The sequence below is a fragment of the Phodopus roborovskii genome, unplaced genomic scaffold (assembly GCF_943737965.1).
Source record: "Phodopus roborovskii unplaced genomic scaffold, PHOROB, whole genome shotgun sequence".
Taxonomy (NCBI): Eukaryota; Metazoa; Chordata; class Mammalia; order Rodentia; family Cricetidae; genus Phodopus; species Phodopus roborovskii.
Window position 1 is genome coordinate 24,083,525 of NW_026126563.1, and position 17,509 is coordinate 24,101,033.

General features: G+C 44.3%; 1 protein-coding gene across 1 annotated transcript in view; it reads left to right on the top strand.

Annotated features, from left to right (window-relative positions):
* Fhod3 (formin homology 2 domain containing 3) overlaps positions 1-17,509 on the top strand; it is a 397,434-nt gene that overhangs the window by 171,766 nt on the left and 208,159 nt on the right. Inside the window, exon 5 of the mRNA XM_051202091.1 lies at positions 4,472-4,577. Coding sequence (XP_051058048.1) covers positions 4,472-4,577 — 106 coding nt within the window. The remainder of the gene's footprint in view (positions 1-4,471; positions 4,578-17,509) is intronic.

Consider the following 17,509-nt stretch of genomic DNA (forward strand, 5'->3'; position numbering starts at 1 on the left):
CTGCTGGAGGCATGGTTCCTCTGTCATGTTAAAATAAACTTGTATCCTCTTATCACATGGAGGATAGCAGGGAGCTATCAGATAATACTAAGATTCTTCCACAAAACTCCCAGAAGCAAGTTGAAGGGTTGGTCAGTGGTTGTCTAGAGTCAGGACAGTACACATCAACAAGAATGGTAACAGAAATGGATCCAGACACCCTGAGAGAGTTTGAATTGATGGACACATTAGTCAGGATGCTAAAATCTAGCAATGATAGGATGAATAGGCAGTGGATTCTGGAAAAGGGCAAATTTTTAGAATCTCAAATTCTTCTTGCCTCTCATATTGAACTTTAGGGTAAAAAGAAATCTCTTTTTAAGAAAAGAAGTCTTTGTAGAAAGATCCTAGGTAACAAGGAACAACAGAATGCCACTGTTTTGTGGCCCCTGATTAATGTGTTAATTAATTAATAATGGAACAAAAATTGCTAACATGACAGAAACAAGGTACCATCAGACTGTAGGTACCTCCTGGTAGAAATATAATGATGTGGTCAAGCTAACAAATCAACCCTGGATTCAGACATGAATTAAGCTACAAATAATTGAAGACATGGGCACATGTTAAGCATCAGTTTAGGCAAACGATCTGCCAAATCCAGATTGTGGGCTACTCTAAAGGATGAACGACTTCCTTCAACATGTGAGCTGGTGAGGGTAGGGACAATCTCTTCCATTGATTAGTTAATAGAGGTTTCTGAGTTTTAGACTCATATAAAATGAATTAGCATATGTGGGTCTTACTTGGATTTTGTGCTGCTCTGACCTCTGTGTCTGTCATGAAACATTCTGACCGAAACTTATGAAAGGAAAGGTTTATTCATGTTACACTTCCAGGTCACAGGTCATCACTGAAGGACATCAGGGCTGGAACCCAAGGCAGGAACCTGGATTTGGGAGCTGTTGAGGGCTTAATCTCTGTCTCATGTTCATCTAGCTTTCTTATATGGCTGAGATATACCACCTGCCTAGGATGGTGTTGCCCATGGTGGGCTGGGCTTTCCCATATCAATCACCAATGAAGGCCGTCTTTCATAGACATGGCCACAGGTCAGACTGATCTGCGTCAAACTGACAATAAGTAACCAGACATCTTGTATAAATAGTAATGAAAAAGTTGGAAATTTGGACAGACTGATTGATATTTTTTAAGCCTTAAAATATTACTTATGAATGCTTATTCCTAAAGTTCCTATAATTGGAAGCCACACAGGAATAATGTTTTAACTGATGTGCAGTCTGAGAATTGCTTCTGATTATGTAGCAGGAGAAGATAGAATGATGAATAAAACAAAATGGCTGACTGTGAGTTCTTTCACAGCTGTGTTGTGAGACTATTTTACATACAGTGAGATTTTCCTAAATTAAAAGGTTGGAAAGAAAACCAAATAATTTTTTTTTCAGACTTGTTATATATATAGTCTTTGAACCATGCTATTCCTTAGTGTACATTCCTTGAGATTTTCCTGTTGGTTCATGAGATGGGTTTTTGAACAGACAGGCTAGTGCTGTGTAGACAAGGAAGGTGCTTGCTACCAAGGTCTGGTGTGAAGGGAGATCACACACAAATCGCACTCAATAACAGCCATGCTAGGGGTTAGCTGTGATCTGATAAGCAGCATGCTGGGTAAGGCTTAATTTGATGCCTCACATGGTTTTGGGTCTGCATCTTCATCATCTCCTACAGATTCTTCTAGAAAGTTGGACTTTAAGAGCTTTAAAAATAGAGGCATTGGTCATTTGTATGGAGTTATTCTTGACTAACAAGCATTAGCAGTAACAACAATGAGAACAACATCCAAGACAACAATAACAAAAACAGGGTTGATCAGATGTCTCGGGGGGCAAAGCACTTCCTGCCAAACTTGAAACCCTGAATTATATCCCAAAGACTCGGACCACATAAGGGAGAGTCACAAGCTGTCCACTGACCTCTACTTGCATGTTGTGTTATGTGCTCCAACATGAGTACATCTATATTTGCACACACACACACACACACACACACACACACACACACTAAATGTAAAAAATAAAATAGTTAAGAGAAGTCACAAGTCAGTGAATAACTGAATAACTCTTACAGAAAAATCTGGAATGTGGTAGTAATTTCTTATCAGCTGGTAAGGATATTTTGATTTCATAATAGTCTGAAGGCTGTGTCTTAAGAACCTATTAGTGCCGGTGATTTTCAGGATATGTATTTAAAATTCAGGTCACTGCCAAATTGGAAGACTTTCTCCACATTGATTATCCACAAGCATCTCCTTCCTCAGTGCCTTATCTACATGGGTCCGTGCGTTTCAGCCAAGGGTCTGAGTTATTCTCATGAACAGTCTCGCCTGTCCAGTGCGTTTTTCCGAGTGCCTTTGCCAGACACTCAGTTCTCTGGTATATTAATATTAGTGATTAGCTTGAGTGGTTTCTTGAGAGCTTGTTCGCACTTTTTCACCATGAAGTCATGTGTGAATCTAGTTTTAGTTAAAGCAATAAACATTTGTTACATGCTTGGAAAACCCTCCTGACTAGACATGAGCTCATCTGCATGTCCAGTTTTCATATACGCTGCTGGAAAAGGGGACAGAGGGAGGGAGAAATGATTTTTTTTATATCCTTTATACCTACCAGTGTAAAGTAATTTTCCAAAGACCCATGATACTGTCCCATTTTCTCTTTCTTCCCCAGCCATGATTATCACAAAGTCTGAGTTCACACAGCTGTCTTTCATTACGTTCAGCCTTACTCCCCTCCCCCTGCCCCCTAGCTGGCGCTGACCCTGCCTCTCACTACATCACTTCCCAGGGACCTATACTGTGTCTGCCCACATTTAGCTCAAGACTCCCATCTCTATAATTGGAAAATGTCATATAATGGAGAAAGGGCTGATTGCATGTCGAGACGGGAGAATTGTGCCAGGTCACCTATTTTCTCTCTTGCTGATAAACCATGGTTGCTTCCACTCTTGTGGCCCTCCGTCACTCCAGTCTTTCTATATTTCCATTGCTGGGATTTGCTTGGGAAGTTTCTGCTCTGTTGTTATAATGAAGTACGGATGTTCCAGTGGTACCCTATCAAGGCACCGTGTAATCTAGGGGATCTCCCCATCTCAGTGGAAGAAAGCAGCAATGGAAACATCTATTCCCCAGAATTTGGTTTTACAGCAACTACCCAGGTTGAGGGCTGGCCAGACATAGTCCAGTGTGTTTTGTTTCTCTGTCTTCCTGCCCTGAGCCTCATTTCCGCCCTGCCTCTGTCTTCCTGCCCTGAGTATGAGATAGTGTTTCTCGATCAGCCTGCCCGTTTGGGAATGGATGCAGAGCCTTGATCTCACTTCACCAATTCTAACCCGTTGCTTCTGCATGGAGTCCTTCCTTGTCCTTTCAAAGTACCCTGGCTGGTCTTAACATGAAGGCGAGGGTGGGTCCCTCTTAGAATCTCCATCTTACCTGGAAGGAAGGAAGCTTTGCCGGCTCTGTCCCATCTACCTCAGTCAAGGGTATGGCTAGGTGGTTTGCATGTCTGAGTTCCTGTGAGGCTCTCAGATGGTCTCCCAGGGTCCCTTGCCAGGTCTATCTGGAAAGCCCTCTTGGAGCACCACTAGCTTAGCAGTCATCGGCTCCTGTCTATGTCCTGCCTTCTGCTTACCAAGGCAGCCCTTTGGAAGGGTGGCCAGCAGCTGCAGGTGAAGGGTGGCTTCTGTAGTCACTTCCTTCCCTGTGCTGCCAGATATGTCAGGCAAGAGACAGGAGAGGCTTCTTTTAGGTTGGCAGGAAGCATTCATAAGCCTCTTGTTGAAACTGCCCTCCCTAGGCTATCTATCTGCTGGGACGGGAGTGTGCTTTTCTTCACGGTTGCAAGGTCACTGGATGCTTCCTGTAGTAAAAAGCCATGGAAGCTTCAAGTGACCAGCACACTGGGTCCCATGAGGGCCTGGGGCCTGGGTATCTTGAAGAAGGAAAAGCAGAGCTCTGCAAAGCTTCCGGACATGCAAGGGATTCATTTGCTTCATCTTTATTAGATTGCCCAGGAGGCAATAATTGCTCTTTGGCAAATGACAGTGTGAAGACTGGTTGTAAAATTCCTTTGGCAAGAGTTAGATGCTCACTCACCTGTGCACTCTCCCCCAACCCCTTTCTAAAAGAAAAAAAAAAAACTCACAAAAACAACATTTAAAACAAAGCAAGACAAAAATCTAGAGGTAGGGAGGACCTGGGAGGAGTTGGGGAAGGGCGGGGCATGACCGAAGTATAGTGTCTGAAAAAAATTTAAATAAAAAGCATTAAAGACTTATATGCATCATTTGAATGGAGCGGAATTTCCTCAGGGGCCATTTATTTCAGAGTCCTGCAGAGCATGAACAATGCAGGTGGACAGGGATCTATCTGAGCACTTAGTTATTTCATTTGGCTTCTTTCTTTCCTTCCGGCCAGGATGACAAGGATTTGGTGCATGAATTTGTCGTGGCTGAAGGTCTGACATGTTTGATCAAGGTGGGAGCAGAGGCAGACCAGAACTATCAGAACTACATCCTGAGGGGTGAGTACTATGCAGCGCTGCCATGGCGCTGCCATGGACAGAGGCCAGTGACTCCCTCGGGAGCGCACAGGCTGGGAGCTCCCGAGAAGTCTTGCATAAGGGAGGAAAACTCATCAGTTTGTCAGCTCCCCGTAGTTAACTGGTGTGTCAGGGCTGACTTAGTTTCTTCTAGGTTGTTAAGAACAAGCAATGGGTGATTCACTTTTTTAAATAAACCCCTTTACTTGATAAGGAGGGGCACATACTCTTTGGGCTCAGATAGAACTCTTGATTTTAGCTCAAAACTAAAACCTGATTTATTTCTAGAAGAAAATATTTCCTGTTTTTGTTTGTTTGTTTGTTTTTAACTTGACTTTTCCCCTGTGGAGCTCTTGTCAGAATGCACACTTATCACTATGCCTTCCTGTTTCTGATTAATAGGCCTCAGGTAGGCCTGGGAACTTGCATCGTAAGAAGTGGGTTCCAATTGTTGCCTTATAATTTTGTGTGAAATTGGTGCACGGCTGGCTGGCTGGCTTTGAAGCATAGATTCATGTTGCTATTCAGAGCTGATGGTCTCTTATGATGGTGGTGTGCCCCTCTGCTAAAAATAGTTTCATTTTCTCCCAAACCTGTGCGCAGAGCATGTGGTGCAGAAAAGGTTAGATTTACCTTCAAAAAGAGACATTTCATATAAGGCAATATCATCTCCATTTTATAGTTGAAAATAATTGAGTCTCAAAGGACTCGGTGCTTGTGTTTACGGAAGCCACTTTCCCTGGGCATGGCAGAGCAGAGACTCTGTCTAGGCACTGGCCCAGGCCAGGATACTTCTGGGTTCTCCTGTCCCTTCAGTGTGAGTAACTGTGACCCCACAAATTGCATGCTGATGTTCATTAAAAGAAAGCCACAAACATTTTTTTTTAGTTTTCCCTTGGATGAAGGGAAAGTACATGAGATGTGTGATTTAATATCAGATGCCGGTGGTTAGTGCCAGCTGAGAAGCAGCGAGGCTACTCACACTGAGAAGGCTTCCTGTGTCCTGTGTTGTCATCTGCCTCATACTGCTAGTCAAACTTTCCTTCCTTGTCTGGAGCTACTAAAACAAACAAACAAACGAACAAACAGCAGAAGGCACACGAGAAAGCTCCCTGGGGTCACTGAATACTCTCCCAAGTCCGTGCTCATTGTCACGGTTTGTTAAGTGCCACACGTGTGTAGGAGAGGAGGGTTACCTTCCTTAGCCTCGCTGTCAGCTCTGTGGTGTGTTGATGACTATGTCTGTGGGGATGGCAGGTTGGGTCCTGTCACTTTCCATCTTTCCTTGGGCTTGTGACAGATTTGAATCACTTGTCAGGAGGGATGCCTGATGGGAAGATGCATGATTTCTGTTCTTCGTATAATTAAATCATTTACATGGAGGTTATGATAGCGTGTATAGACACATGGATCTCTAACTGCATGCTGGCAGCTGTCTCTGTGTCATACTTAGACTAGGTGAATGCAGAGAGATGGAGTGGTTTATTTTATTTCCCCCAACTCACAAGTTAGAAACCTAAAAGTCGTGTGACACAGGAAATATACCCCAAAATGTCTCATTATGAACAGTGACTCCAAACTGACTCTGTGTATATGTGTTACTGTTTCAAGTATTTATCACAAAAAAAAAAGCCTAACACATATGTAGAACTAAAATAACTATCCATGTGTTTTTTATTCATCTGTCCCTTATCTGGGAGTATATATGTGTGATTCTTATGTGTAAGCATCTATCCTGATTGTGTCCAAATCTGGGTGAGAAATGTGGCTTTCAGCTATAGTTGGGTCAGTTTATCGGAAAGAATAAGAATTTTATCAGTCCCCCCCCCCAGTTAAATGGATCACATGATCATCTGTAGCTGCAAATGAGGCAGAGAAAGCGGGTGATTTAGCTCCTTAGTTTTAACAGAAGAGGAGCTAGAAAGTCTGGCTTTGGGCCTGAAGGCTGCTAGATATAGCCACATGGAGGGTGTTGGGAACAGAAAACTTAGTGAGACTGAGAAGACCCCCCACGCCTGCAGGAAGCAGCAGTGAGTGGCACCCATAGCGAGCCTTGGTATTGCCTGGAGAATCTTGGGACAGAGTGCAGGTGGAGCTCAGTAGTCACACAAGGTCCTGTGTGGAGAATGGCGAACCCTGCTCATCAGCAACTGTAGATGGTGCTGACATCAGGGGTCCACTTAGGCTGTCTGCCATACTGATCGTTTACCCTGAAGCTTGAGTGGTTTGTTCATTTGCAGTGTTCTGATCCGCACCGGAAAGATGCTAAGGGTGATGTACTGAATGCTAACATATGAGAAGGCCCACTCATGACCCATGTTAATGTGTGAGAAGGCCCACTCACTCATGACCCAGAGAGATCTTGGAAAGCCTGGTGCTTTGCTCTCTTGTAGAAAGCGTCAGCGGTTAAGGCCTGGTAGTAGGCAGCACTTGTAAGATGTGAGGAGGCTCAATGCTCTGCCCCTACCAGCAGCTTCTGTCCTTCCCATTTTGCTTACTGGTAGTGTCCATTTATCAGAGACCAGGAGACTTGCCATGCGTTCCCTGGAAAGTGAGTAGTTGCCTATGCCACGCAAGCCACTTCCCAGCATCCTGCTTTGCACAGAAGGGGGTATCTTCTTTGCTGGCCCTGTGTCCACTGAGTCTTAAGAGATTCAGTTTAAGTGACCTCAGAGAGTGGAACAAGGATGCATTCCTGGTGCACAAAAGGACCTTGTGAACACATCCCCCATGGAGGGATGATGCCTTAACCTAGAGACAGGAGGGAAGTCCTAGTCCCTACTTCAAATGACTTGACAGATTTACATGACCCCACCTGGATGGCATGTGGAATAGGGGTGGGGGATGGGAGGGGAGGGTGGTCAGGGTTCATGTGAAGGGGAAGAGAGGATAAGAGGGAGGAAGAGAGGGAGGGAAAGGGAACTGGGATCGACATGTAAAAAAAAATAATAATAATTAAAAAAAGAGATTCGCTGTAAGCAGGACACTGTGCATCTGGCTGGGACCTGTGCCAGGAAAAGTACCTTCTGGAAGAATATAGATGACAGATTTCTTGGGGTGTGACTTTCTTTGTTTTTATACAAGGAAACTATCGTTTCTTCTAACCCACATGTTGAGTCACTCACTCCTCTGTGTCTTCAACAAAGTTCTTGTGATCACTTTTTTTTTGACATTGCAGTCTGCTGCCAGCAGTCACCAGGCATTCACAGTCAAGAATAACCTTCCAGTTGCTTCTGTTTGCCCAGCCAGGTTTTAACCATATTGCATTGGACTTGGGAATGGAGGAGGGGCAGTTGGAGAAGAGAAAGAGGCCAGCAAACATTTTATGGTTATGTTACTGCACAGCAGGCCACCTGGGGCCACCCAGCGCTGCTCAGAGTACCCCAGGCATCTGTCTGGGAGCAGTGGGAGTGGGGGCTGAGGTCGGGCATCTTCGTTGTAGTTTCTGAGGGAAGGAACACATGGCGTAAAATAAGTAGGCCTGGAGGTATGACGTAGTCTTCACTGGAAACGTGAGTGGGTTGAGTCACCCAGGAGACATGCCTCTGGAGCTTTTCCTGAGGGGAGACGGCCCACGCTGACGTAGGGTGGCACTGTTGATGAGCTGGGGTCCTAGGTGAAATAGAAAGAAGAAAGCAGGCTGGCCATTAGCATTTTTTCTGCCTCGGTGTGTCCAGGGGTCTCACATTCCTGCTGCCATATCTAGGACACGCTTGCCATCACACCGTCCTCATTACAATGAACTGTGCTTTCGAACTGTAAGCCACAGTAAACGCTTGCTTTCCTTCCTTGCTTTTGTCAGGCATCCATCACAGCAGTGGAACAACACCAACAGGGCAGGGCTGGCTAGTTACAATGATTTCAGTGACCGTGATGCTCATCAGCATCCCTGGGATGACCAGGGCTTGTGCATGGTGACTTCAGCTGTGGGGCACTGACACGGTAGTGGCTGAAGGTGATGGGTCCTTTAGGAAGGGGAGCTGACTGGCTTCAAAACCCGGCCAAACAGCATTTAGGAAACAACACTGAAAACGGTAGAGTGGCTCCAGACCAGCTTATCCCCTGTGATGTTGCCCCTGGAGTTACTGGAGCTCAGCTTGATGAGCCACTTGTGGCCCCCATGGGCCTGAAGGAGCAGCATGTGGAGAAGTCAGCACTCTGGATCTGCTTCTCGAGAACTCTAATGACTATAACTGTGTCATAAATCTGTGAAGAAATTTGTTGTAATCATTTCTACTCAGCCCTGTTAGCCTGTGGTGGTGGCGGCGGCAGTGGTGTAAGTGTGTGTGTGCCATTGTAGAGTGTTGAAACCTCCGAAGTTGCAGTCATAGATAGTTGTGAGCCACCATGTGGGTGCTGGGAATCGAACCTAGGTTCTTCAGAAGAGCATTGACCCATCACTCTACCTCTTCTTCGGTTGTTTTTACACAGAGGACCAGGCATTGGTTATGTTCCACTGAATGTCTATTGGCTGAGAGGTAAAGGCAGGTTTGAGTTACAGGCAGCCTGGCAGTCTCCACAGATGTGAGCAGGCTGCTGAGAAGAGGGTCTTAGCTGCACAACACAGAGAAATAATATTTGTCTGAATTATTATTCTTGGATGGTTATAGCCAATGATCTACAGATTTTGAGGATAGCCAATATTTAATATAAATGTACCATGGAACTTTATACCTCACAATTATGCTTATGGAAGGAGAAGCTAGAGTGGTATATTCCTGGGAACTTAAACTTTCCACAAACATCACCAAGCCTTTGCCGTGGGCCACGTGCCACATCAGGCTCTGAGGCTGACATGATGAAGCCGAACCCTGCCCTGAAGCAGATGCCCAGCACATTTTAGATCTGTATTCCATGTTTGGAAATTGCACATACATGATAGACTTTGGAGGAAAAAGAGAAAGATGTGTGAAAGCTATAGGCCAGCTTTATATTCTGGCAGAACTCCAAGAGAAGCCTCCAGGATTGGCAGGTTTCATGAGGGTCTCACTATGCAGCTCTGGCTGGTCTGGAATTTACTATGTACATCAGGCTGACCTCACACTCATAGAAATCCACCTGTCTTTGCTTCCTGAGTTCTGGAATCTGGCTCATGTGAAAAAAGTTGGTGTGATTGTTTTGCTGAAAGCAAATCTTAATTGGTCACGAACACATATAATGTGGTCCTTATAAAACTCATGTAGCTCAGGTTTTGCATTCTCCAAGAATAAGACAAGTATTTTTTTTTTTTTACCCCCATAGCATTTTGTTTTGTTTTGTTTTTGAGACAGCGTTCCTCTGTGTTAGCTGTCCTGGAATTCACTCCCATACTATTACAGACTTGATGTTTAAAAGTGTAGCGTTCAATGACTGAATTTAGAACATGTGGCTTACCTTTCTGAGGGGGTAGGAAGGAGGGAGCAGAAGAAGAGAAGGGAGGAGAAACTGTCGTTAGTGTGTAAAATAAATAAAAAATTAATCAATGGGGCTTATATGTACAATGGAGTTTGATTCAGCCATAAAGAAAAACGAAATAATGTCATTTGTAGTAGACGGATTTTTCTCTCGTAGTGCAACTAGCTTTTTCTCACATAGAACATCTAGATTTATATATATATATGTACATGTGTGTAGTGTGTATATGTACATGTATATACACATATTTATGTATATAACATGGAATTGAAGGGAGACTTTGGGAGAGGAAGGTAAGAGAAAAGTAATGGAGAATTGGGGAGAAAGATAATATATTGCATATTTTCTTTCATATGCAGAATATAGACATAACTATATCTGTGAAAGCATAATGGAGAGTGCTGGGCCAGAAGGAGGAGACTGGTTGGGAGGAAGATGGAAAAGTAGTTTTAGGATGGGGGAGAGTTGGGAGGACAGCAGAGGTCGTGAGCATGAAAATGTCATGACAAAACCATTGTCTTGTGTTAAAATATTTTAAATTTTGTGTTCAAAATTTTAACAAACAAACCAGAGTTCATGCTTGCTTTTTTTTTAAACTGGAGCTAGCCTTACCTATATTTCACTATAGGCAAAAAAAAAAAAAAAAAAAAAAAAAAAAAAAAAAAAATCCTAAGAGGCATGACCATGAGGGGATTCTCTTAGAGAATCAGGGTGTGGCTGGTTATATTTCTCAGCATCTACAGCAGTAGAAGCAGAAATCCCTGAGCACAGAGGATCAAGGATGGAAGTGATGGCTACATGTAGAGGTGTTGGTACCCACATGAATATTCTCTAGCCCAGTAAAATGCCCAAGTTTGTATCTTAGTGCTTCAGTAAGAGTAGGCAAACAGGAAGTGGGGTTCAGATGTCAGAGGAGTGGCAGAGGGTGCCCCAAAGTGGCCGCCGTGTGAAGAAATGTAAGCAGACGTGTATTGCAGCTTAGTTTCTAAGCCAAGGTGAGGCCGTGGCTTCTGCGTTTCCCACTGGCCAGTGGGCCTGACTCCTCTAATCTTGCCCTCCTTCTGATCACTCTGCTGGGCTGGGTACCACTCTTGCTGAGTAGACTTTCTGTGCCTGGTCTAGACTTCACAGACATCATGGTAGCTGCATCCTTGTCTGGGTATGGGTGACATCACTGCACACTTGTGCCCTGTGGTGCCACCAGCCTCATGTGAACTGAGGTCAGTGTCCAAGATGGAGTTCTTCCTTGCTTGATGCCATTCTTCTCCCTGAGTGGGTGTGGTAGGGGGGTGGGGGAATCTACCCAGTAGGGAATCAGGCCAGCTTGTCCAAATTGGCAGCCCTTGGAGGCAAGTAGGGCTTGCTTGCGGCTCACTTACACTTCACCTAGTATCTTTAAATAAAAAAAAAATAATTGTGAACAGTGACAAATTTAATATATGAAGCACTGAGTTCAAGCTAGCATTGGGCCTTCAATGCTGCATGGCCAGAGTTAGAGAAGGAAGTGGCTGCTCCCTGTAACCCAGGCACGAGGCTCTGCCTTCTGTGTGCCCTGGCTTCTATATGACTTATATGATTCCTGGAGCTATTCCACTTCATTTTGCTGTCTCTTTGCCCCACATGTGTTTACATTTGAGACCTCTGACTAATGACATCATAGTCTGCGAAGTGAGAATTCCAGTCTGAAGTAGAAGAGCCCAGCTCTATTACAGAAATTTGTGATGTCATCATTACTCTTTGCACTTGATTCTCAAGTGCAGGCTGCAGCTCCTCCCCACCCCCCGCCCTCTCCAGTTATTTTCAAACTGTTCAAAGCTCAGCGCTCTAGTGTGCCCCTTCCCTGATAAAGGCCTGCCATGAATCTGTAAGAGCAGAAGATCGTCACCCAAATAGAACAGCAACTTTCAGTTACAATAGTGCAGCTTGGGAAATAGAGAGGGAGCCACGGAGGGACTGGGGTGGGTTAAAAGGAGGTTCTGGTTGGAAACTGGCTACAGTGGCTGAGTTTGAGTTGGCTAACGAGCTTTCACCTCAATTCTAAATCTTGTGCCCCACATACAAATCCTCCTTTGTTGACCAAGTCCTGTCTAAGATGAGAGTGTCAGAGGTGTACCCATGATATGAAACTGTCCCAAGACATCTAAAAAGCTAGCCACAGGGCTGGAGAGATGGCTCAGATGTTGAGAACACTTGCTACTCTTCCAGAGGACAAGGAGTCAATACCCAGAACCCACATGGTGGCTCATAACTGTCTGTAACTCCAGTTCCAGGGAAGCCAACATACTCTTCTAGCCTCTGCAGTCACTGTACATACATGTACAGACACACACGCAGGGAAAAAAACCAATATAATAAAGTAATAATAAATTTAAAAAATTTAAAAACTGCCTATAAAAATAAAGGACAGCCACAAAAATATGGAATAATATACATGTTTTTCTTGAAAATATAAGTAGCTTGTATGGCTTTTTTTTTTTTGTTTTACTAAGTAATGAAAATTGAATATTTTGAACTACAGCTATATAAAGGCCAAACAGGGACTGTGCTTGCTTCATGTGTGACTCTGATATCCTTACATTCATTGTCAGCCAGGTTAAGATAAATGTGGCCCAGGGACACCCATAGACAGTTGTCATAATGTGACATCTCTTAGACTTTAGAGCAATCGTTTCATTAGCTCCTTCGTGTGAAAGGGACAGTACCTGCCACTAAAGGGCATGCAGAAAGCTCATCTGAAGGACCCAAAGGCAACTATAACCTTCATTGTCAGTGCTGATCAGTGATGTCACTACAGTGATCATATGTTTTGGGCTGAATGCGTCCATCGAGATACACTGAGATCGTAATCTCACACCCCAGGGTGGGTCTGTTTTAAGGGGTAGCTAAGTGCAAATGGGATCATTAGACACTAACCCAATGTGGCTATGAATCTTATAAGAGGAACTAAGGCCACAGACCTGTAAGGAAGGAAAACCATCTTCTCCGAGCCAAGGAGAAGAGTGCTCAGAAGACACCAGGCCAACTGAACCCGGTTGAGATCCCGGGCTTCCTGCTGACAGTGACTCTGAAGAGATGAGTTTTCATTCCTCAGCCTCCCAGTCTGTAACACTGGTATGGAAGCCTGCACTAATATGCCAGCTTTTTTATAGAGAATCCTCTGGAAGTCATTTAGGCATTTTCCAAGGCAAAGGTGCCAAGGATGGAGCTGTCAGACTACAAGGCGTGCCCAGTTCCATATTATTTTAGATTGAATAGTTTCTTTGAGGCCTAATGGTCTCATCAGTCTTTGTCATGCTGGTGATTTGGGTGTGATTTTTTTTTAACCAATGAGTTTTACAGTCATTAAAGATAGTTTTGAAATTTTGGTTGCCATGTATGAATATACCAGTTGATTTATAAGGAATTTACATCATTATCTAAAGGTTTAAACTTTTGTCTCCATGGACCTCTGTTTCTTGGGACTTTCCAGTCATATGTTGTCCATGTGCTGCTGCGAATCCTGTACTGTGAGCATAGGAGCCATTACCATCCTAATCAGAGTGGCCATAGCTACCTGCAAGTGACCTTCAAGATGGGGCCTGTCATAGAAGAGTCTGGGGGAGACCCCAGCCACTCTTTCTTATCTTCCTTCTAGATGTGTATAATTCTGTGATAGCTGCACATGGTCTCCGTGTCTCTGGGGGTGATAAACTACATAGAGTGTGTAAGGGTAACTGAAGAAGGGCTGCCCTCCATCTTGGCTCATATTCTTTTTTTTTTTTTTTTTTTTTTTCTTCATCAACTTGACAGAAGCTAGAGTTATTTAGAAAGGGAAACCTCAATTGAGAAAGGGACTCCATTAGACTGCAAGTATGTAGAGCACTTTCTTGATCAATGATTTATATGGGAGGGTCCAGCCCACTAGGGGCACATGGTCCTGGGAGGAATAAGAAAGCAGGCTGAGCAAACCAGCAGGCAGGGCTTCTCCATGGCTTCTGCTTCAGTTTCCACCCTGACTTCCCTTCCTAAGAAACTATAAGTTGCAAGATGAAATTAAACCCTTTCCTTCCTAGCTTTGGTTAGTGTTTTATTATATCAATAGGAAGCAAACTGAGACAGCAGCTATGGGTACCATCCATGCTGGTGCAAGGCTCTATTGAGGTGATGTGGTTGTTTGGGGGGGGTCACCATGCTCTTGTAAGTTAAGCTCTTTGCTTGCAAGGAAGGAACCTTGCTCTGCAAGGGATATACCCCCATACCCTTAGTGGTTCCCCAGGCTCGATTTGGAGGAGTTCTTGTTTTCTCTGTGATTCTGCTGTCTTTGAGGCCAGCAGATGTCTTATCTCCCAGGAAAACTTAACACATAGGTGTGATATTCCTTTCTCTCCTTAGCTTAGCACCTGTTGGGGATGTGGCCTCCTGATATAATCAGCTACCTGTGGTTGAGTTTGGTCACAGTGAGAGAGTTACAGTCAGTCCTTTCTGGGCACAGAGAGATATGAAGTTCCTATGGAGGCTTCTGAGTGTCCATGGTGACAGATGCTTCCTGGCAGTCTTCAGAGGGTTTGATCTGTGGTTCTTCCTGCCGCCGTGATGCCCTCTGTGTGGGACCTGCATCTCCTTAAGAAACTGGCTCAGAGATCCTGTCCTTGCAGGAACAGGGGCAAACTATGGACTCAAGTTGGGACAGTTCCATCTTTCTCCTGGCTTTGCTAGACTGAATGGCATTGTACCCTCACCTGACTCAGCTCCCTCAAATTCTGCAGGGTTCTGTTTCCAGAACAGGGAGCCAAATGCTTCCCAATGTCCTCTAGAGCCAGTGGCAGTGTCTGGTGCGTCTGGGCGGACCTGCTGGTGTGGAGGTAGTTGCCATCTTTGAAGTATCAGCTTCGGAAGTCTCCCCACCTGGGCTCACCCTGGCACATCTCGTGAACTTCAGAGGAGGCAGTCTGGATCTGCCAGGCTTTCGTTTGTTTGCTTTTGTTTGGGATTTTCTGAATGATCTGAGTTTGCGTAGCTCATGGTCTATGCCCTAAGCATCCCACAGACCTGTGTGCTGTGCCTCAGGTGGGTGAGTGAGCTGCCACCAGAGGGGGCAAGAAAGGCCAGAGACAGTCCTTGTCTTTGATGTAACAGAATGAACAAAATGCTTTTTATGCTTCTGCTTTGAGGTCAGAGAGCATGCTGGGAGGGCAGCTCCAGCTCACCAGCCCCTTGGCATTTCTCAGCAAGTATGGTATTGCCCATCTCTTCCTGACTCAAGGTTGTTGCCATCTTTAAGGATGGCTTTGCTTTTCTCTCCTACTATCTCCCAAAGTACCTTTTAACCTATAACTACAGAATGCCTATATGTAAAATGCAAATTTATAAATAAAAACCATTATTGTTGGACATATCAACTATTAAATGGCAACAGTTGCTTTATCTAGAAGAGTCTACAGAGAAATACATAGCTGGGTGGACCTGGCAAACATTAACTCCAACTTACAGCATCATTAAGCAGATTCATATGAGCCTGCTGACTTTGGACCCTCTTTAAACAGAAATGGTAAAGTTTTAAGTTTAACCCAGTGCTGCTGTGTGCAGGCTTGAATGAGAATGTCTTCTATAGGCCATGATGTGGGACCAGGTTGAGGAGGTGCAGCTTTATTGGAAGAAGTCAGCCACCAGGAGTGGGCTTTGAGATTAAGTTGCTGTCCTTACTTCTGGTTAGCTCTTCCTGATTTCCTGATTCATGCTTGCAGCTGAAGTGTGATCGCTCAGCTTCCTGCTTCTGCGGCCATGCCTTCCAGTTGCCACCATCTCTGGTTCGCCATGATGAACTAACTCATCCCTCTAGAACCATAAGCCAAAAGAAACCATCTCTCTTTTTTAAGCTGCCTTTAGGCATGGTGGTTTATATCAAAGCAATAAAAATAATACGTGGTTATGGTTGAGTTTTAACAACTCTTTTCTGTGTTCATCACATGACTTTTTTGAGTGTGTGCTGAGGATCAAACCTAGCCCTGGTACATGCTGAACCACTGCCCCACCATTGAGCTATACCTCACCCTCCCAAGTAGGTTATTTATAGCATTTCCAATACATTCCATGTAAAACCATCTCTCCAGAAATTCATGCTGGCTTTCAGACAAGAATAGATACATAAAAATAAAATGAAATTCTTTACAACCCCATGTCATCGAGTCCCTAAGTCTTATACTTGAATGGCTGCTAGAAGGCTCTGTGTTTATTCTCTATCTGCTATGAAAGGGAAAAAGGGAAATTTAGATATTTGGCTCTTCTTATACAAAGTGTGGAACTATCCACAGACACATCTCATTACAGCATATCCACCAGGAGGTTTTTCCTTCTTACACTAACTTAAGTTGTATCAGTACTCTGCCCTTTCCTCAGACTGTGGGCTTTTCTACAGCAGCTGTTGGCTAGGTGACTCTCAAAGCACCATCATTGCCCATATGACTATTTATTACTTGATCTTGCAGGAGGTCTTCTTTTTATACAGCTTTGGATTACAAACCCAGGCTTATGATTGAACAGCATGTCTGAGGCAAAGTTTAATCTATTTTCTTGTCTGGGATTTTCTAGGAAGGCAGCTGGTATGGTCATAGACTCCTTCTTCTTGGAGTTTACAGGGCTCTTAATGGGCAGGCCTACTTCCCAATACCACTCTGTTCTTGACACTGAGTCTTTCCCCACCACGGTGTCCCATAGCTCAGAATACCCGTGACCTGTGAGCCTTCCATGTTCTGGGTCCCTAGTTCCAGAACACCACATCCAAACCTGAAGCAAACAGTGTCATAACCAGTGGAGCCCCTACCAACACCTCACTGTGCCATCACCACAAACAGCGCCATCACCTATCACATTCAAGGTAGCCATCTGGGGTGCTTCCTAAACCTAGTCTCCCACTCACCGGTAAAAAAATCTAGGCTTGTCTGCTTTTCTGACCTTTCAAATCACTCTGTCTCTTCATTCATAGTTGTGGTTTTGATTTCAGACCACCATTTGTTCCTTCCTAACTCATTCTCCTACCTTCTGCCACTCCCTGATGGATCTCCTTGTTTTTAGTCCTGTCCATCTTTGATCCCTCTTGCACCATGTGTCAAAGCTTAACTTCCTGCATCATTGATCTGCTCTGTTCAGTCATCCTCTCCTATTTTCAATTGCTCTTTTGATCCATACAGGAAGAGCCCACCAGAATGATAATATCACATTGTGTCTGTCTAGGCCATCATGGATGAATGTGTGCTGCTCCAGGGAGGTTTCTGTTCTTTGCTTCACCTAGCGAGAAGTTTGTTCATCCTCTTTATGAGTTCATATATTAGCAACCTCGTTCTGCTAATTCCTCAGGTGGGGTTTAGGTTTACAAATATCTACAGAATACTATCTTGAATCCCATTATTTTAGTGTTCTGCATATGACCTGATCTTGACATTGACAAATACTTGGTGAACATGTGGTGGGCCACTATCCCTAGGCTGATTCCCTACACCCGACTTGACTGTGTCTGTTTCTGTCCTTGTTTAGGGAGATACATT